Raw genomic sequence first — 22,094 nt, forward strand, 5'->3', positions numbered from 1 at the left:
AGTTGACAAATGAAATTCTCTGACACAGCTGAAGACTGTGCTCACAAGAAAAAAATACAAAACTTTACACAAACTGAAAAAACATCCAGTTAGTAAGCAGGATTTTTACTTCGAATCACAAATGCCTACAGTGCTTTTTAAACCAAAAAGCAACTAAATAATAACTCGAACCTGATATAAAAGTCAGCTTCCCAGTAAGAAATAACATGGCAAAGTAGGCAAGCTTACAGTAAGTGCTGACCTTAAAAGAGGTAAAAATGCATCACTGTATTGCATAAAGTTCCAACGCTCCATTCTTTTAACTTTGCACATCAAGTCTTAGCTCCTAACTTTTCACTCTAGGCAATATACAGAATTTCACTCCAAATCCAGCCTTTTTTTCACTCTTTTCTACTAATATCTCTTTCTGCATCTTTCCCTTACAGAAAATTTTGTACACCCTCCCAACAAGAGGTGACCTATAGTTCTAAAGGAATGACTTATCAGTGTCTTTTATTACAACTGTTACGCCAACAATACTGTATCTTTAATACTAATGAATTATCATATGGTCCTCACAAAATGGCATACCTGACAAAGAACTTGCCAAACTACCTCTTCGTAGCTTGCAGTCATCTTGACTTAGCTGACGATGGAGCTTGGTTTTCCCAGCAGATGAAAAGATGTCAGGATTGCTGAGCTTCCTGCAACGTAATGGAGCAGACTCTGTTACCATCTCCTGTACAAAGAAAAACAAGCAGAAGTTTATTAATGACAGCTAAGTATCTGTTTTCTGAAACATACAATCTCCAAAGCAAAACAAGACCATTAAAAAAAAAAAAACCAAACAAAACACAACAAACAACCCCCCCCCAAAAAAACCACTTAAAATTGTAAATCCCCCTCTTTTGTGCTACATCTCTACACAGAAAGCACATCTCAAGATCCCAGACAAATATGGTCCTTGAACACTACTGCTGTAAGGAATATCATTAATAACAGTCAGAAAAAGGTAATTCTGCTACAGCAGTTATTTGCCCTTACAGAATGTAGGAAGAGAGGCTACTGAAAAAATCAGGCTCAGCTTTTATCCCAGCTATTTCCTGCTAAAGCATAGAGTATTTTCTCCAAATTTCTTGAATATTTATTCCATCCAGTCTATGAGTAATACACCTATAAAGAAATTGTTGCAATGTCTAATTGCAACCCAAAACTCCTATTATAAGTTACAGCTCTACTACAAGACCGTATGTATCACTAAATAATAATTAGGATAGAGATCACTCTGTGTCATGTCTTTGTTATTACTATAAACAAAATTAGACGTGTGTTTGTCAGAAACACTCCCACACATGTAAATTCCTTTCACAGCATACAGAAAACTTTCAATCAAAGTAGCAGTAGGCAGAACAGTGGCGAGCACAACCACAGTGCTTTCCTCATGCATTTAATTGTTCTGGAGGTGTCAAGCTCCCATTTCACATCCAAGGAAGAATTATGAGCATAGCTATCATACATGGATTTGAAGATAATGCAACACTCTCCATTACACCCTATACAGATGAAATTCGTCACGTTTTCCCTTCTCTGCAGTAGTGCAACATATCCCACGTGTCTTAACATATTCCTCTATTTTATTTCAAATATTTCTCATTAGCTATACCATACTTCAAGCCATGCTTATCCTCAAAAGCTAATCTGAGACACAAAATAAACTGGAAGGAACACTTTCGCTACATGATACATCACCACATTGTTTAACATTGTATTAAATCATGTTTAAATCAAAAATTAGTCTACCAGTAGAGGGTTTTAATTAAAATTCGTAGATTCCAGTCAAAATCTATTTCTGAAGTCATTAATTCAAATCTATTCCGTCTACAGTGCTATGCCTCAAACTGTCAAATCCAGACCAGAACTACACACTCTAAAAACTTCAAGACTGGGGGGGGGGAAGGAAGAGACAAGGGGCCAGGAGGAAGGAAGGAAGGACATGAATACAGTGGGTTTACGTGGGGGGAAAAAAAAAAAAACAAACAAACACAAACCACAACTGAATTTGGATTTGAAATATAATCTCACTTAGATGCGAGTCACTCATTCTTGACCTTTCGTAGACCCCATCTCCTTTTAATCATGAAATCTTTCGGCACCTCATAATAGTAAATAACTTTGTTGTTTGAGGGACAGGAATGCTTTCCTCCACATCTGCTTTGGTGGTGCACCTTTCACAGGTTGAGAGGCACTGCTCTGATACAATTTCTTCCTCTGGTTACAGTTAGACATTCAGTCCCCACACTGTCTAAATCAGATCAAGAGAGAGACATGGGCAACTTAAAGTAGGGTCAGTTCACTTCTCCAGTTCATCACACAGCTGCAAACAGTTGTGTTGGCACAAGAGTGGGGAGAGGCATGAAAACAAGTGACCTGAGGTAGAGAAAACTGCTTGAACTGAAAACTACTTCAATCTTAAGGTTCCTCATATACATCTTGGAGCAAAGAACCTCACATTTTCATTTGCCTCTGACCTTTTCCACAAAGGTACTGAAGACATTCATTTCCAGCAGCCTATACTTCTGTTTTTCTGCCATTTGGAGAACTGAATAGACAACAAACCTGGTGAAGGGTCTAGAGAACAAGTCTTACGATGACTGGCTGAGGGAACTGGGCTGGTTTAGTCTGGAGAAGAGGAGGGTCATGAGAGACCTTATCGCTCTCTACAACTCCCTGAAAGGAGGTTGTAGTGAGGCAGGTGTCTGTCTCTTCTCTCAGGTAACAGGCAATATGACAAGGGTAAACGGCCTCAAGTTGCGCCCGGGGAGGTGTAGATTGGTTATTAGGAAAAATTTCTTCACTGAAAAGGTTGTCAAGAGCTGGAATAGGCTGCCCAGGGAAGTGGTGGAGTCACCACCGCTGGAGGCGTTCAAAAAGTTTGTAGATATGGCACTTCAGGACATGGTTTAGTGGTGGACTTGACAGTGTCATGTTAACTATTGGACTCTATGATCTTAAAGGCCTTTTCCAGCCTAAAGGATTCTACCATCTATCACACTTTGTAGTAGGAGTAAGCAAAGTCATTTTAAACTGTGGCATTAGCAGTCCCCCAGCATGCCTCTGAAAGCTGCAGAGGCCAAGGGCAGAAAGCCTTTGCTGTTTCTATTTGAGATGGCAGAAATTGATTACATGTGTATACATACAGAAATACACACACACACTTTTAATATGGCCTCTTCTGAACGCCTCTAGCGTCTAAAATCTGTCATGTGTTTCCCAGTTGTGACAGTCAAATTATCACACCTCAAAAAAAAAACCAATGGGCACTCCAGGTCACAAGCAAATTAGTTAAAAATCTCATCCAGCCTACCCTCTCGCACTCTGTATGCTTCAATTGCAACAAATGTTCCCACCATCGTTCAACATCCAGCTACTTCCCTGAAACTAGTTGTAACCCTGTTGAAAGGCCCTATGCACAAGATGGTACTGGTCATCCTCACAGTCCATGTACAGCCTGGTTACAAACACAGATCCCTAGAAAAGCCAGCTTCTTCCCACCCTCAGCCTGCACAGGCCATTGCCATGATTGTCTTGCCTTCACCAGTGCGTTTAGATTCCTTTAGGAAGGGGAAGCATAGTCCTGGTCGTCAGGCTGATGCAGCAACCACAGTTGCTCTTCCACCACATTGAGCTGAGCTGGGGCAGGGGGAGGAGGAGGGCAGGCAGAAGCTGCCCCCTCCCTGGCAGTGTTCAAGGCCAGGCTAGACGGGGCTTTGAGCAACCTGGTCTGGTGGAAGGTGTCCCTGTCCATGGCAGGGGGGTTGGAACGAGATGATCTTTAAGGTCCCTTCCAACTCAAACCAGTCTATGGTTCTATGATTCTATGAAATGGCAGCCTGCCCACCTGACTGCTGCCCATCCCTGCCCAAATACATCTGCACCCAAGGCAGAAACAATACACCCGTTGCTTAACTGGCTGCTCTGGGGCACCCCCTTTATGCTCTGTTCCTCTCACCCAGCACAAATGCCAGAAAAGAGAATCTGGGGAAGGGAGCGCAGGAAAGAGCACCAGAGAACAGGGATCAGGCTACGAATTTTCTTGGCTGCTTCTTTGCTGCTACTTCCCTTTCACAAACATCTCGAAGGTGGTTTAGTGTGATGTACCTTTCAAGCTAAGGACACCTTACCTACTAACCAATGTACAATAAGTCTGGCAATTTTACTCCAAGTCAACAACTAATTTAACATCCAGATCAACAAAAGGAAGAAAAATCAGCATGTGGAAGAAAATAAGACTTTCTCTTTGAGGGAGAAAAACAAGGTATTCTTTTGCCTGCAAAAAACTTCAGCAGAACAATACTGTACAAAAACAATTCTGATATTATTGTATTAATAAGAATACCCATCAGCAGTTAAAATTAAAATGTCAATATTAACATGAAGAAAAGAGTTATATCTGGGACTTCTTTGTTTGTTCAAGGTTTTGGGGTTGTTTGTCAGTGGGTTTGGTTTTGGGGGATTTTTGTTTGGTTTGGTTTTCTTCCCCTCAGGTGCACATTCACCTCTCCTCCTTCACCCCCACCATGTGTCACCCGTCTTTCTCAGTGAACTGCAACTAAAAAAGAACATTCATTCATTTGGGGCACCAAAGGAAAGGCGCTGACGTCAGAAACAAAAGTACTCTAAATTGTGTTACAAGCAACTTCTGTATTTTACATCTCTATTTTTTTCCACCCAATATATAGACATTCACACACTTCTACCAACTAAGGAATGTGCCCACTTTCCCACCCTTTCCCCTCTATGCAAAGTCTCATCAGTAAAAATAATTACAAATTCTTAGTATTTTTTCTTGAGTTACAGTACACAAGCTTTTTAGATCTGACAATGCCTAAATCAGAAGTACCCCAAGTGAAGGAGCACATGGAGCACCAGCCCTGAAGGGCACACCTACTTCAACCACAACATCCGCTCAGCTGGGGCATCCTGCCTGCACACACCCTGCAGGTCAGCCCAAAGGTATCTGCTACTTCTCAAACTATCTTTCCATACGCATTTCTCCAGTGGCCATCCCAACTTGAGCAACTCCTCCCCACCAGGACTTGTACCATAAATATATGAAAGGAAAAGTGGAAAGGTAACAGCTTCCCACACTCAACAAAGAATCTAGGCTGGCTTCTACAGAGACAGGCTTAGTACGTATTACATATGGAAAATTCTTCATAAGCCCTTTTTCTGTTAAGCACATTAAACACCTTAGCAACATTCAGAAGACTGCATAGCTGTTGAATATTTTGAAGAAAGGGACCCTAATCACATTCTGCAGGTTTATATACTGTTAAACTCGCTTTTTCAAATATTAAAAAAAAAATATCAGTGCACTGTTCTGAGACAGCCTATTATGTTTTTAAAAATGCTAAGTACAACACGGCCAGTTTAAAATTTCATTTTCTAAGAGCTAGGCCTATATTGTGTCAGCAAAACAATGAAGAGGGAAAGTTTTAATTTGACAACAATAGAGTTGTCTTTCATAAGACTGAAATTTCACTCATCCATCAAAACCCAGCTTTATTACTGTAGTTCATAGGCTAACTACACGGAAATAGCAGTGGTTTATATTACCATTCCTAAACAAGGGAGGAAAAAAACCCCACAGGAAGACATCTTTCCTTGTTCTTGCCCCAAAGCAACATGCAATACATACAAAGGACAGAAAGATCTTACACAACATTCCAAATCAATAGATAAAGAAACTCTTCACAGCGATAGAGCAAAATTTTGCTCACGTGTGTTCAAATTACTAAATTAGACTACCAGAGCAAGTGGTTGAAGAACAGATTGTGTAGCACAGACTGCCATAATTTTAAAGACTCAACTTGCACTTTTGTAAAGAAAAAAATCTTGCAGCTTCAGAAATGAAAGCATTAGTAAGCACGTAACAGAAACGCTTTGCTCACATAGCGTGAAAAGGACTTTGAGCCTCTCTCCTTCAATTTCTTTTCAAAGGTGATAGAACTTTATTCACTTTGGCCTTGTGTCTTTTGTCACAAGGTAAAAATCTGGTTCAAACAGCAAGCTGAAATCCGCAAAGTCTAGGGCTGAAGATAAAAGCATCACACAAACAATCTTGATTTGCTCGGCAAAGATTATTCCTATCGACCCCTTCAAAAAATTTGCTCACATAACTTTAAACAGTAGGATATGAAGAACAATGGCCAAAGCTTTTCACGAATAGCAAGAGGCCCTGCATTTTTCAGCTCGGTCACTTACCACACTTGCACAGAAGAACAATTCAAATAGTTGTGGCACTAGAAATACGTACAAGTCTGTTTCTCTTGCCTGAAATCTCACATAGGGGTTATTACACTCAGCAAGACGCAGAATCAGACAAATTGCAACAATAGCTGCAGACAAAAGACAAGAAGCCAAACGTGCTTCCTGATGTGTAAGATTACACTAACATCCCACGTCAAAATCCTCATCTGGTAATTTCAGAATACCGCTACAAGGAACCTTCTCAGTCATATTTCCAATCTATTGCACGGAGAAATTCTCCCAAGCAATTCAAGCAAGAAATAAAAGAACAAGCACATATACTACTGCAATGATTTTCAGCAGCTTTTTTTTTTTTTTAATGTTCATTTAATGGTGCTGCAAAAGAGTAACACGGCACCAATCCTCAGCCTACAAATGGCAGGTGAATATTGAAAGTGTGGGTGTATGTCAAAGTACTTCCTTGAATTGTCAGATGAAGCACCACACAGTTGGCGAGACTGATACATCAGCAACAGATGAACGCTAGGAAAAAAAAAAACTTAAGACCTGTCGTTATGGCCTACATTTAAGATGTATAAGATCATATAAAAAGAGCACTTCCTTACACATAGCTGCGTTATAAGTAACTCAAAAATCTGTATTTCCTAGAGATCTCTACAACAAGCACAAATACTCAGCTTTGACTAATATTGACATCTGCAGGTCAATACATGTTCAACTATTAGCTGTGGAGGTGCAGGGGGGGAAAAGTTCTACAAAAAAGCTTTATATGAACAGATAATCCATGAACAAGAAAAATGAGATTTTTGTTTTTTAAAGCCTAATGAGCACAACAACCTGAGGCCATCTGGAAGCGAATTCTAGTAAACTGTTGTAAAGAAGAAAAGAATGAAAATTTAAATACAATAAAGTGGCAAAGAATACACTAATATTACCCTGTTTTGTAAGGAAGATAACCAACGAGCAATGCAACTCAAGGATAATTTGACGCTTTCTGAATTCTTTTCCAAGCCCTAAATAATCAACCTTGAAAACTGCATTTTCTATTTGTTAATACAATACTGTTTGTCCTTTAAAAGATACAAGCCTGTTGTGTCAGGACTGTGTGCACATATCCGAGAAGCATTCTTTTCCTTCTCAGCCTTTCCTCATCACTTTATATAACATGTCTACATACCCTTAACAAAAGATAAATATGATCCTGTCATTAGGTCTGCTCTAGTATACTTTAAAATACACTGAAAAAGAAAATTAAAGGCCTAGAGAACAGATCGCAAAGCAAATATCTATCTATATAAGTAGCAATTAGCACCATGGAACCACAGTATTTACGCTTTGGTATTTCACACTGAAATTTGCCTTAACTTTCTAGCTTGGACATGACATATCGAGGGAAGAGTGCCAGCAGTTTACCAGGAAGCTGAGGTGAGACCAAATGTGACCAAAATTGTAGGCTGAGCAAGAAATTGCATCTAAGACTTCTTAACTGTATCTGTTTATGCTTAACTCATATACTTGCCAGCAGCATCCTGAAAAATGTCAGAGACAGCAGAATCAAGGAAAATTACATCAAATCAAAATAGCCTCTTAGAGGCTATAATATATTGGTTTACTACATCAACAAGAGAGAAAAGCTTTATAGAATGTATTACACTATATAAAAGTGTCAGTATTTTAAAGATAGAGAAGAGTTTTATAACATCTTTCTCTTCAACAGATTTATTTGAAGACCTTTACAATAAATCCCAACATTCACACAAAGGTAAATATATAAAATTAATTCAGTGTCAATAGTGAGTATTCAAAGCAACTGGAAAGCTAAGCATTATTGCTACAGTGACGTTTTCAATAGTTACACAGTGTAAGACACACACATTTAACAATCTGAACACCTATAGCTTCCTCTGTGCACTCATCCACAATTAGAACACACATAACAGAAAAGTTACAAAACAAATTTAAACCCTTCTGTAAAAAAAAAAAAGATAAAAAGTACAAACCAAGAAAAAAATTATGTTCTTCCAATAGTAAGGGTTTTTTTTCTTGTTAACTCTTCAAGAAAACAACTCCAAAGCATGTTTGATTACAACTAATGAATTAGAATCTTTAATGTTGTTTCACCAGGGAAATTCTAGTTGTTAACTTTGTTGCCAAGTGTTCCCAGCTGCAGGAATGCATTAAAAAGCTTGTTAAAAAGCAAACAAATATTTTCAACTATGTACATCATTACCCCCTTTCTGAGGGCCACTGATAGGCAGAATCGTTTTATCCCTAATGGAACCACAACCTAGAAGACAAGGTAATTGTGATTAAATGACAGCAGCTCAAATGTTTGGTCCTTGTATGAAAATACAAATAACGCCACAATGGTTTCCACAAGCCAAGTATTTGATCCTACTTCAGGATATCCCAACTAAGAGACAAACAGGTAGTGCAATTCCTGAATTCAGCTAGTAAATGCCTAAAGCCAAAAGAATTCCATCTAGGGAAGAGAGAGCAAAAGAGCCTCTACTGAAGTCTGTATCAAACTTTACAGAAGCTCAAAGAAACCACTATCAATATACCAAGACTCAAAACCCCACTACACACTCACTAGTTACACTGAAAACAAAACCAGTCTGAACAAAGACACTGCACATTAAAGGCTGCATCATTCCTTTATCATTGGTATTCTAGTATGAGCATTTCAAGCATAAAAAGGTTGTATAGCACAGGGTAAATTAACTCCTGGCCAGATTAAAAAAAAAAAAAAAACAAAACAAACAACATGAAGAACTCTGTAATTCATCATCTGTACATCAGAATCCTGTCTGCCCTAAAGATTAAAAGAATTATGACAAAAAAAATGTGATTTGTAATAAAATTTGGTGTTACATCAGTAACACCTTCTCTGAAGATTTTCTTCCGTTAAACTCAGAAGATATGCCACGCATGTGATGTGCCCCAACTTCATTGACTAGTATTACTGCAAGTTCTCTTTAGCATCCTACGCATTATCAAACACTCATTTATCTTTTGTATTCTTGTCTATTAGATTTTATAGTCATGTGCTTTTAGATTTGCTAAAGGCCATAATCCACAGTACCAACAAGCCAAAACTTGCCAGTTTCTTACAGATTTATTCATATATTTAATATTTATTACACAGAAAACACTGAATTTAACACATTTTATTACAATTATGCTGTAAGAGAGACTATAATCAGAACTGCTTAAGGAACCAGACAAGCAGCAAAAACACAGCTGTATCTTAAGCTGTGCATGTAAAAAGACCTATGATTTCATATTGGCTATAAAAAGGAGGAGAACTATCAGAACATTCTGCAGGGTGCCTTGATCCCCTGCAACACTGATGCTTTTTTTTTTTCCTTCAATGAGTGAGCCTTCAGATCTCCAACTACATTTATTTTTGTTCACATCACAAACATTATCTCACTGTCTCATTCACAGGGAAAGAGCAAAACAACATGAAATGCTTACTTATACCTGTGTAAATTCTTTTTAATTCCTATAAACAAAGTTACAATCAAGCCATTTTCATTGGGAATGTAAACTCCCACTCTGTTTTCGTAGGGAAATGACCAAGACCTAGTGATAGGTTAAAGGTTCATTCAATTTACACAAACAAACAATGGCTTCATAGCAGTAGGACCTGGAAGACAGTTTCACCTAATTTTATACATTACAGACAGGAAGCTCTGAGTCACATTTCAAAAACTGAGAACTTATCTGTGTTAATATTTGATTCTCAGCCCAAAACAATAGAGAATTATCTATGTCTAAGGCACAAATAAAATATATTTAAAATTAAAATACTAGCTGAAAATACAAAGTTTGGCAGGCGAACAACAATAATATAGTATATTAAAATGTGCATACTGCGTAAAAATAACTTCTTTAACTAATAGCGCAGAGTTCCAATCAACTTATGAAAAAGGCACTTTCCAAAGAAAAATCTTAAGAGTCATTAGGTTTGTAGTACAGTCTCAAACAAGCCTCAGTTGGTGCAGTATGAGATAGAGCTCTTACAAAACTGTCCCAAGGCTAAGGGGGCTAGAAGAGAGAAATCCATGCTCAACTGCTGTTCCAAAGCTTGTTTCAAAAGAAGCTGCCTACAAAGAAAAGAAAAAGGTAACTCACGAACTGAACTTTGGCAGGAACCACTCAGGTGAGTTAAACGGGCTTTTCTAATTAGACATTCAATGACTACTTACAGATGTGCAATACAATTTTAAGACTTGATACTAATTTATAAGGCTCACTTGAATAGCACACGCTGCACAGCAAGAAAAGTATGAAACCAGGAAATACTACAGGAATCCTCTTTAACCGTGCTACTTTTTTGCCCAGGATGCTTTTATACACATCACAGCTATGACCTCAATAGTAGCAGTAGTAGTGGAACCACCCATAGTTAGACAGAGCTTAGTAGTAAGCTAAAAATCTAACACAGCACAACAGTCTGCTAAGAGTCAGAACACTATTTGATCATATACACGATGAAGAAAGACCAAGATACAGTTTAATCTGGTGTTATCACCACTGAGGAAGATCATTACTTGCAGCAGGCAAAAAAACTAAATACTTTTTCTTGTTTGTGACAGTGAAAGTTAAAGTCCTTTGTCATCAATATTTTTATCTCCGTGAACCATCTGGAATCTTCTCACTTCCTACCACAAATGAGATAAGCACATCAATATACAGCAAAAATAAGAAGCAGTTATGTGAAGTTTTCCTGACAACAAATTTTCCCTCAAACTCAACAGTAGATCTGTATATATGAAATGGGAAAAAAATTATCATTTGATTATAAGACTGCAAATAAAATTATCAATGGCTTTAGACCTAAAGTAAATTAAGTTAACCTTTGGAAACACAACAAACTCTTAAACCTTAGCTTTTCTTAACAGAAATCACATAAAATGGCAGACAGAAAGATCAACTAATTCACAATTCTTATCAATGTCTGCACAAAGAAATAGAGTCTCTGTAGTCCGGCACAAAAGCTTCTCCTCACCAAGCAGCATAGCCCAGTTCCATCCCAAAGAAACAACAGACAAAATTTTTTCAAGGACAAGCCATGTATTTCTTCCCTTCTGCTTGAGAACAAAAACAATGCCCAACTGTTAGGTTTATGAACATCACTGCGCCTCAAGCTCAAACTGAAAGACTACAGTCAGCAGACACTTCTGCTAAAGTGTCTGCTAAACTAGCAACACACTGTTGTAAACAGATTCTCCTCTGTCCTAAAAACAGGGATCAATGCAAAGGTCAAAGAACATTCAAATAACTAACTGAATGCATAATTTAACTTTCAGGGTCATGTATTTTCCACCATCTTCACACTGCACATGTCCAATGCAAGTCATTTGATAAAACAGAGAAAGATGTATTTGCTACTAATACGTCACCGCATCCATCTATGCCTAAATTTTTAAATAACTAAATGCCTACAGTCACTACATTAACTATACAACTCATTTATATGCTTTAGTCTAAAATGATAACTATAAATTATTTATTTGTACTCTCTGGTCTTCTAGTGCTATCCAGAACACTTAACATCAGTCATGGTCACTTGATTTCTTTTTAAAGGTCTTCTCTAAGGCTCCATATTAAAATGTGATTTTTATGATAATAAAGAGCTTGTAAATACACTAAAGAGTAAATGGTGTGATTTTAGTGACTAATAAACCTGTTTTACATTATTAAGCATTCATCTTTTGAGATGACAGTTCCTTGCTCTGGGGGCTTATATTGGCTTCTTTAAAATAAAACTGTGGTCTCTTTCCATTTTAAATGGCAACAAATACAGTCATAAGAGGAGCTGCTGCTAGCCCTCTCAACTAGTCTTCAGTGAACAGAGGACACACATTTACCAGGAGATTAACAGAACAAACATCAAGAAGCCAATGCAAGACATTCAATTCTCTCACTGCCTACTGGTGCATTTTTTTACCTAAGTAGCTCCACAAGTCCCCATTACACTCTCTTTCCCAGTTATGTCTTTCCCAGAGTTTAACACTTTCCTTGCACCAATGAAGTTGGATTTTTTGAGTCTTCTACAAGGTTCCTCAGAAAGGTCTGAAAGCCACATAAAGGACAAAGGTATCTATGCAGTTTTTCCAATTTGTGTACGTGCTTTGTAACAGCAAATTGTATTTTAAGAAAGTGCAGAGAAAAGCAATTTCATTATTTTAAGCTGTATGCTCTTCATACAACAAGAAGCAAAGCTGGGATAACTAGAAATCAACATGTACAGGAAGACAGCCTTGCTGGAAACACGGAACCATGCTTGAACCATTTGTAGAGTACAACTCAGGTGTTTATGCAGTCCTTCTGCACGTGTATTACTCAGTGTCACGAAAAAAGCACACATAGGCAGCAGTATCAAGTTCCGCTTATTATAGAGAGTACCAGGAAGGCGTATTAGAAAACTATTTTTTTTTTTTAATCATTCTTATTGAGCTCAAAGCATGACAGCTGTGTATTTGAAGGATAAAAGAAGAACAGGCTTGAGCATCAATTAATCAATCTGACAAGTACTACATTTCATAAAAATCTTCAAGCTTCCTGAAATGCAGCTACAATGTTTTCACAAGTTTTCATCCTACAGACAGCACTGAATTCCCCTCACTCCTTAGTTGATGTACCTTTTGCACTTAGTTTTTGTTCGGCTAGATTAAGGAAAGTAGACAAAGCGTCTCCAGTTTGGGTCCAACTGTACACATAATTCAGTCTTTAGCTGCTTTCTATATGCTGCAGGCCAGCATTTGTTTACCATTGTAACCATTCTGTGTTTTCTCTTCTGTCCTGAAAGACGAACTGGTCTGTGAACTCTCCCATCAAACCCAATAGGGAAAAATCAACAAGGGATGGCAGGACCTACAAAATCTTTAAAAAAAAAAAACCATGATGTGCTAGCAGCTAACATATCAAAGTGATAAACACACATACTGTATACTGAACAGATTTCCATAACACAGCACACAGTCACTGCAAGAGACTAGGGCTAGCAGAATGTAGCCTCGTATAAGCAACAAATTTAAGTGTTACTGGACAGCTCGCTTGAATGGATGGCTGGATGTTTGGACAGTGTGCAGATAATGGAAGTGCACTGAAATTCGGCTTGTTATAACTATTGTTTAGAATTTTTACTATTAGCAGAATTAGCTGAGATGTCAAACACCTACATGAGTTTCAGAAATACCAGCAGGACACACTAAATGACAAAAAAAAAAGTTATCCAAGTGTCATTCAGTTAAGTAGTTAAATCACTTCTTTTGGCATTGTACTGTTGAAAATGTTTATGGTGCATTATTTGTCACACTATGTAGTAAAAAACATTAGACAAAATCTTCATATATAGACAGTTCATGAAGATATGTGTGGACTGAAACTGAATCAGAAATTACATTTTAAAATTTTTTATATTCCCCACAGCCCAACCTTAACAGTGCTGTCTGCTTCTGGAAATTTAAACAGGTATGTGGAATGTCTTAAAGCACTGTCTTGCTTTTCCACTCATGAAAATCCAGACCAATTAAAAGGTTTTAGAAAGTATTTTACTGTTAAATTGTTTACTATATGTATAACAAAAAGTGAAAATATTTATGATGCAGTTCTAATAGCAAAGGCATGATTTTTTCCTGGAAAGAAACAGAGCAGCATCCTATTTTCCATGTAAATAATGGACCTCCATTAATGCTCGAGCAATCCCAAATAGCAAAAAAATTACAAGCTAGACAGCTAGATTTTTTTCATTATTGATGGATTTTTCAGCCTTGAACCCTCTTCCCTCACCGCACTGCAATGTGTATTTATAACAACAGAACATTCAAAAATAATTTCTGACAGACTACTAAATTTACGGTTCATGGGACATAAGCTGTAAGTCAGATAATATACTATCACAAAAAACAGCTTAGAGGAACAAGTGAAATAAAAACCTTTAAAACATGTTTTAAAGGTAACAACAGAGCCACTTCATTACAAACCAAACAAGGCCTTCAGATCTTTCTACTACAGTGAGATATCGCAGAGCATCAATTTCCTACAGCCAAGGGTGACATCTACCAAGACATCACAAAATCAAGTGCATATTCCTCACCTGAAACAGATTTTTGTACTCCCTTACAAAAATCTAGAAGTTGTTTTGAGTGACCACAGATTCAGCTTCTTCCTCCAAAGAGCAGCATTTTCACCAGGCTTCAAATAGCACTACATAGTACAGAAAGACACTAACTACAGCACAGCACCATTTGATGTGGAAATGAAATTGCCAAGACTCTACATGACCTATTTAGCTACTGTGGTTCTTGAGAAACGAGGTCTTGATGGGTGACATTTGTTTTAGTTTCAAACAGTTCACTAACCTGGTGGTCTTCACTGCTTCCTTAGCTTCAGCTACTCAACTTCCACGAATAAGAATTAAATGAGAGAAAAAGAAAAATCTTTTATTGTAAATATATGCCTATCATCTTATCTATAATAATCCACTGTATTTCTTACAAGCACCAAAGCTACATTGGCTCATGGAGCACAACAGGCAGTTCTGGCAATGACAATAACCTATCAGAGAAAAACAAAGAATTGCCTCTTTCAGAGACTCTAAGAAGTACCTTGACAGGCACAGGAAAACATTCGCGTTCCTTGCACTGCAAGCAGGCACAAAAAGTCAGTCAACTTCCAGGCGTAAAGTCAGTAACGGATACCCATTCCTCCAACACAACATACACGGCTATTACTTCATTTCCCAAAGCCTAGTCATGAATATATCCAGAGTCTTTCTGAGTGCTTTGTAGATGCCTAATCCTAGCCTTGGACAGTATCCCACTGTTATCCTCAAGTGCTCTGTAACAAATACTAAGTAGCAGCAGCTTTTCCCTTCAAGCTAATAACTGATTATGATTATAAAGACAAGTAGTTCCACAACAAATCCAGCCACTTCTGGTAGAAGACTTCTTTGGGCTCCTTCTATACCCCTTTTGGACAAGAAATACAGGGCACACTGCTGAACTCAGACGCAAATCATCAGCAACATGAACACCTATATATTTAATCTCTCCACTGCCTGCTCAGCTATTTTAATACACAAGATATTAAATCAATTTGGCTAATGCACAATATTCGCTCTTACTCTTCACTTGTGACAGAAAACTGAAATCTCACACGGGCGAGCTGAATCATCTGAGCTGCTGATGTAATGCCTACCTACTTACTGATTTACACAAATCAATTGAAACAAATTAGGTTTGTCCATTAATATTCGACTTTGAGAGAGGTGATGTTTTTATTGTACCAGGCCAGAGAAGTGCCATACACCCTTTGGCTCTATTTTGCTATTATCTAACAAGCCCATGGCAGAACTGGTCACTTGACTCTACGTCCCTTTTGTCTGCTTCTAGATGAATCTTTTGGCTCAATTCTGTTATTATCTAACAAGCACATTGCAGAATTGATCACTTGACTCTATTTGCCTTTGCCTGCTTTTAGATGAGTCTTTTCTTCAGTCGCTCCCCCCTCACTTCTAGACTTTAGTATGAACACACAAGTCTACTCAGAGCGACATGTTGCCAGCAGCTGCTGTTGCTGCCCGATCAAAACACAGAAAGGTAAAACTATGGCTAATGAAGAGGTGAAGCAGGAATAGCTCTGGCATCAACAAGAATCAGCGTATGGAAGGCAGCGAGACATACCTATAGGACATGGAGAGCTTTGTTCTTTCTGGCTTCTTTTCTTGCCTCCTCAGGAAAAGGACAGAGAAGAAAACAGACACAGAACCATACACATCATAGGCAACAGCTCCTTCGTCCGCAGCTATGCTCTGGCTTCTTCACTACCCTTATTTCTCCACAGAGCAGGGCATAAACATAACAAATTAAACTGTGAGCCAACAACAAAGAAAGGGAGATGGGAAAAGGAAGACTGAGGTCTACAAACAGTAACCAAGTCTTCAATGGCAAGTCACATCCACAGCTCCTACTTTAAGAGTCCTTACCAATGTCTTCCCTAAGACTTTCTTTAGGTCCTTTTATGCAACAGACACAGGGCAGAATTGCCCTAAAATCAGCCCTAAACTGCTACAATATCCTAAAGCAGGTAGCTAGAACTATTTACGTAAGTACACGGTTCCTAATCCTCTAGAACTCGGCAGCACTCCATCCCTCCTTTGATAAGAAGGGGTAATGATGCTTATCACAGAATCACAGAATAGTAGGGGTTGGAAGGGACCTCTGTGGGTCATCTAGAACATATTTGGCTATGATTAATCTCTATTGGCTTTTATGGAATTTGTAATGTGAATATTAAAACTACACTTTATTGCACATGCAATCTGCATTGCTATTGATATGTCCATTTGATTCTATTTGCTTGAATTTTAGAAATAAACTTCCATCATCTTCAGATTAAGTTTGATCCCAGCTTGTAGGTTTTGACATGAAGTTAGAAGAAATATCTTTGAGTGTTGTGAGCTGTTAACCATAGGGTCCATGGCCGGGGGAGCAGAAGAGGAGCTGTGACAGAGCTCTGATTAGCAGCCTGTGAGACAGAGGTATAGAGAAAGTTCAGCAGCAAAATGCCAACGGAACTCCAAAACATGCTTCTTCACCCATCAAACAAAAGGGAAGACTCACGGTAGAAATAACCAAAGAAAACCCAACTCTTATGCAGCCTACGTATAGGGCTCACCACAACAGAGGGGCTGCCTTTAATAGCACTGATGGCACCTAAAGGGGAAAAGAAAAAAAAAAAAAAAGATAAAATGCTTATTATATTTCAAGCATAAAAGTTCTGATCAGGAGAAAAAGAAAGATCTCTTTAATTTCCAAGCTTGCCAAGCAGCAAAGAAAGCACGGTAACAGCTTTGCAGCTGTGGGGGCAAAACAAATCTGACTAGCACGTTGGAGTTTGGCCAGTTTCTCCCTGCCGGTCACTGACTGCTTTCCAAAGAAATGAACAGGGTGAGAAGACAGTGGAAAAGATCCTTTGCCATTCCTTCAAAAAAAAAAAAAAAAAAAAATATATATATATATATATATATATATATAAAGACAGCATGAAAGAGGGGGATAAGCTTTCTAATCTAACGTTTATAAGTAGTCTTGGCCCAATTTGCATGATGTCCTGAATACATGAAGTAGAAATATCCACATAGGCATAATGTTACAAAACTCCCTCTCATAAGACACACCCAGCTGCAGTAATACAATCCTCAAAATCATAAAAAGACAGGCATCAAACAGCAGTGGAGAATTAACCTTGTCTGTGATCACACCATTCCACGCTGCTGCCAGAATACTACCTATTTTTCGTGCACACACTCCAAGAACAATCAGGTGGGAAAGTACAAAGTACAAATGAACTCAGCCAGATGAAGCAAAAGAACTGTCTTCTGTTCCAGCTCAAGCTAGATTTTACATTTCAAATACTTATACATGGAAAAGATATCAGATAGTAGAGAATTTTTACCGTCTGTGCTAGCACAGGCATATTCCACTGCTGAAATTTGGACACTAGACAAAACAAGCCTTGAAACAAGATGTGGCTTAAGTTTCCTAACTGCAGGAATAATTAAACATTGGCAGAGCTCTCCAGAAGAGATGACAGACACACCATGATCTCGGGCTAAGATAAATTTTTAAGAGAAATGTTTTAATTTATCTTTCAGGAAAGCTCCACAGCCTGTACATGCATGGGAATCACATTGGATGACCACAGTAATCTGTATCGGTTTAGGGACATACAGATCTACAACGCTTCAAAGACAGGTGAAGAGAAAGCAATACTTTTGCTACTCTCAGAAAGTTTGTAGCACCACAGCTCCAAACGACTATAACAAAATTATTCAATTGTTAAGTCAGTTACCTTGTTCAAAGCTCAGGAAATACTTTCTATCCAATGCAGCAATGACAAAATGCACTGTCTGCGGAACCCGCGAGATCTTCCTTCCTCAGTCACACCAAAATTGACAGCTGGAGATAGTCTACTGCACTGACTGCCCTATGGAAAGGGCTCCCCCAACACAGAACTAACCAGGACTAAGGAGATTTTTCATCTTTCTTGATATTATGTATGCACCCTGCCCGTTGGCATCAGCTGAACATTTCCCATACAATGAACATACATGCAGCAGGGGAGCCTCCAGGTTTAGCAATATTTCAGTCCAACTCTTCGTCAGCAGCAGCCAAGTTAAACTTTATACAAGACAAAGGGTCCATCTAACCTAAAATCCTGCCTCCACAACTTGCAGTCCCTCTACCAGCCCCTTGAATTGCTTGTTGAGATTCTGCTACTGTCTTCCCTTTCATCTCTTTATTATCCTACAAAACCACAAAGTCATGGAATCTGCTCATGAAACCTCTCCTGGTCCTGCCCATCCATAGCAAGAGGAGAGGGAAGCTTGATAGAAGTGAGGGTAAAATGCTGATAAGGGTGGGGTCTGTTTCTGTTCCCTCACCCCGTCACCTCTCCGAGACAAAGCACCACTGGGCAGCACCCACTAGATCCCTGGATGCCTTTAGAGCAGAGAACGCTGTTCAACGGTACTTGGTGCTCAGTGTCCTCTACCGTTGCTCTTTTGACTCTCAACCTCCATCCCCCTAAATCTACCACAATACTTCAGCTTTCCTCATATTTGTGTAATGTCCCCCTGCTTTCAGAGGAAGACAGGATTTAGATCTGTTAGGGACAGGTTAATACCCACTCCTCATGGGAAAACCCTATAAAAATAGCAAAGACATTGCTTACAGACAAGTAAAGGGAAGAATCACACATTTGCCGCATTCTAATGTTCTCCTAGATGGTAGTTAATTTCAGCTGGTTTCCTCAGGTGGATGCAGTCTGCCTATTTAATAATCTTCACTAGATCCCTTCTCCAGTACTTCAATTCTGAATGCTTTTTGCATCCATTACATCCTTTGGCAAAAAAAAAAAAAAATTCATACACGCATTACCTTTTGTGTGAAGATCCACCTCTTTTTAAGCCTGACTTCTAGCTTAATACTACAGGAAAGTGTCAGCTGCTGTTTGCTATCTACTCTCTATATACCAACCATGGTCTTTCATACATCCACCATAGCACCCTTAACTGATATCTTCCAGACACTGAAGAGGCCTTTACATGATAACTTTGACCTTTGACTTCTACCTGAAGTAGAAAATGCTAATAAAAGCACCTCTGACAAATACTGGCTATGATCTATGTGAAATCTTTCACAATAAATATCACAATGTCTCAAACTAATTATGTAAGCGTGTCATGGAAACAATCTAATGCTTATAATATGCCTCTGGATGAGGGTGACTGTCACTACTAAGCAACAGTAACTTTCATCTCAACTTTCATTTTTCTCCTTCAATGCAGTCAATGAACATACGAAGATTAAGCTGATACTTAAAGGAAATCCAAGTGGGCTGTGTTTGACAAAGATGCCCTCACTCAATGAAACTAAACTGTCATGGGATAAGAAAGACAATTCAACTACGAATTAATGACCGATTAACAGACAGAAAATAAAAAGTTGGAACAAATGGCCTTTTTCCCAAAAAATGGAGGATCACCAGTAGAATCCCACAAAGATCTGTTCTGCGGTCAATACCTTCAACGTTTTAAAGCAAAATCTAGCAAAGGAGCTGAACACTTACATGACAAGAGTTTGCTGACAATGCTTAAAGCTATTGAAGGTTGCAAAAGCAACAGCCAAAGATCTGAAGACGACCTTAATGATACTGTTTAAGTGGGCTGTAAAATAGCAGATAAGATTAAATGTAGATAAATGTAAAGTGATGCATAGTGTAAATAAAAAAAATGCTAAATTCATATACACAATGACAAATTCTGAACTAGCTACTACCACTTAAAAGAGTAACTGGGGAGTTATAATAGACAGTTCCATGGAAGTGCCAACCTAATGCTTAAAGGCTGTCAAGAAAACACAGGTAGAAGATTAAATAATAAAACCTAATATGCCATACAAGTTTACAGGGTGTCATATGCTTAAATACTGTAGCCAGTCCTGGTTATCGTTCGCCAAGCCTGTTCCTCTGATCCCTGCATCACTATCTCCAGTCGGGGACAGACCTGCAAAACGGGCAAAACAGCAAAGACAATGAAAAGGCTGGAGTCACTTATTTCTAAAACTCCTCTGAAAAAGTCAAGAAAAAGTCACAAACAAGGGATGGTAAATAAAAAAAGTTATCAACCCATAAGCCTCACAGAAAAACATGGATTCTCTTCTTCCCCACCTCCTCCAGTACAAGAATTAATAAACAAGGTATGAAACAAGCAGGTAGAAAGTTCAAAAACAAACAAAAAGAAGTGTTTCTTCCACACAAAATGCGTTTAGGGCTTACAACACTCAGCCACAGGATGTTGTGGATGCTACAGGCATACATGGCTTCAAATACTGATTGGACAAATTCACAGGAGAAAAAACCCACTGGGGGCACTAAAAACAAATATCACCTCTAGTTCCGGAAACCTGCGAGCCACAAATTACTGGAGGCTGGGAGAGGCATTTCCTTAATATACACTATACTCTTCCCCAAGCATCTGCTTTTGGCAGCTCAGAGAGGCAGGATACTGGGCTAGAGGGATCTTTAATGTGACCAAGTACAGTCATTTTTATGTTCTTGGGTAACTCACAAAAAAGTGAAATTAATTGTACGTACATGTCAGAACTATAAGCACAGCACATTAAAGGTCAATACAGTGATTAACTACTACAGTCACATTTTGATAAGTACTTTTTCCAACCTTAGAGTAGCTTAGTCTCCCCCAACCACAAACTTGTGCAAACGTATGGCAAACAAACTGTGAAATCTGAATTTAACTCAGAACGGTTCCCTGCAGCTGTGCACACTGTTGCATTGGTACAGCTGAGAGCATACCACAGGCTTGGAAACAACAGGACTACTTAAATCAGAAGTGGCCCCAAAGGAAATATTTGTCAAGCTACAAGCTTTATCAGTGGAAATGGAGTATCACACTGTCCTTTGCATCTCAGAAGGCCCTTTCTATCACATCCACACTATCAGCTCCTGACATTTAAAGAAATACTGAATTATTGATATTAAAGACAGAATTGCCGTGAGTAGACTTGTCCTGTACATTAGATTTGTCCAACATAGCTATTTAATTCCAGTTGCTCTCCACATTTACAAAACTCCCACCACTTCAAATGGAAGACAAAAGGGGAGAGGGGACGAGAGGTTCTCCTTTGAACTTTGGGGGGTCATCTCGCACAGGTTGAGTAGAAGCCTTCTTAACTTTAGCTGCAAAACTCCTCAAAGACTCCATCACACTGAATACCTGCCTGCACGTAAAGATCTGCTCCTACATGTCACATCAGGTCTCAGTCAGAGCACCCAAGCTAAAAACAAACTGGCCGTATATCCCATTAAAAAGCCTTGTGCATATCAAAAACTGGCATTTCTGAATTTGCAGCCTTTCCTGTTTTGCAAGGTTAATGTTGTTTTGGTGAAGCTTCCTGAGTGTTTGATACATTATACAGTACGTAGCATGTTCTGTAGGCATGATTTACAAAAAGTTTAGTTCACAGCTACCAAGAATGGAAATAATTTCCTCTAATTTCCATGTCAATATCATATACAATATGTCAAAACAGTAAAACAGACACCATGCTATTGCATTGGATAGCTCTGCCAACCACTATTTTAACAGACAGTTGGGAAGAAACTATGTCACCTCTCTGCTTTTAGATTTTTTTTTCATGAATAAGGACATTAGTGTTCTCCAGTTGTTTTAAGAAGTGACAAGCATCAGAAGCAGCAACCTCTTAACCACCTGGCTTCACAAGGCACTTGAGAATAAAAGAAAAAAA

The 22,094-nt window shown here is 38.6% G+C and overlaps 1 protein-coding gene across 6 annotated transcripts in view; it reads right to left on the reverse strand.

The window, feature by feature from the left end:
* MAST2 (microtubule associated serine/threonine kinase 2) overlaps positions 1–22,094 on the reverse strand; it is a 205,324-nt gene that overhangs the window by 181,731 nt on the left and 1,499 nt on the right. For all 6 annotated transcript variants that reach the window (XM_075424578.1, XM_075424580.1, XM_075424579.1 and 3 more), the window contains exon 2: positions 571–718. In XM_075424578.1, the coding sequence (XP_075280693.1) occupies positions 571–718 (148 nt within the window). The remainder of the gene's footprint in view (positions 1–570; positions 719–22,094) is intronic.

Source organism: Opisthocomus hoazin, chromosome 6 (genome assembly GCF_030867145.1).
Source record: "Opisthocomus hoazin isolate bOpiHoa1 chromosome 6, bOpiHoa1.hap1, whole genome shotgun sequence".
NCBI classification, from domain to species: Eukaryota; Metazoa; Chordata; class Aves; order Opisthocomiformes; family Opisthocomidae; genus Opisthocomus; species Opisthocomus hoazin.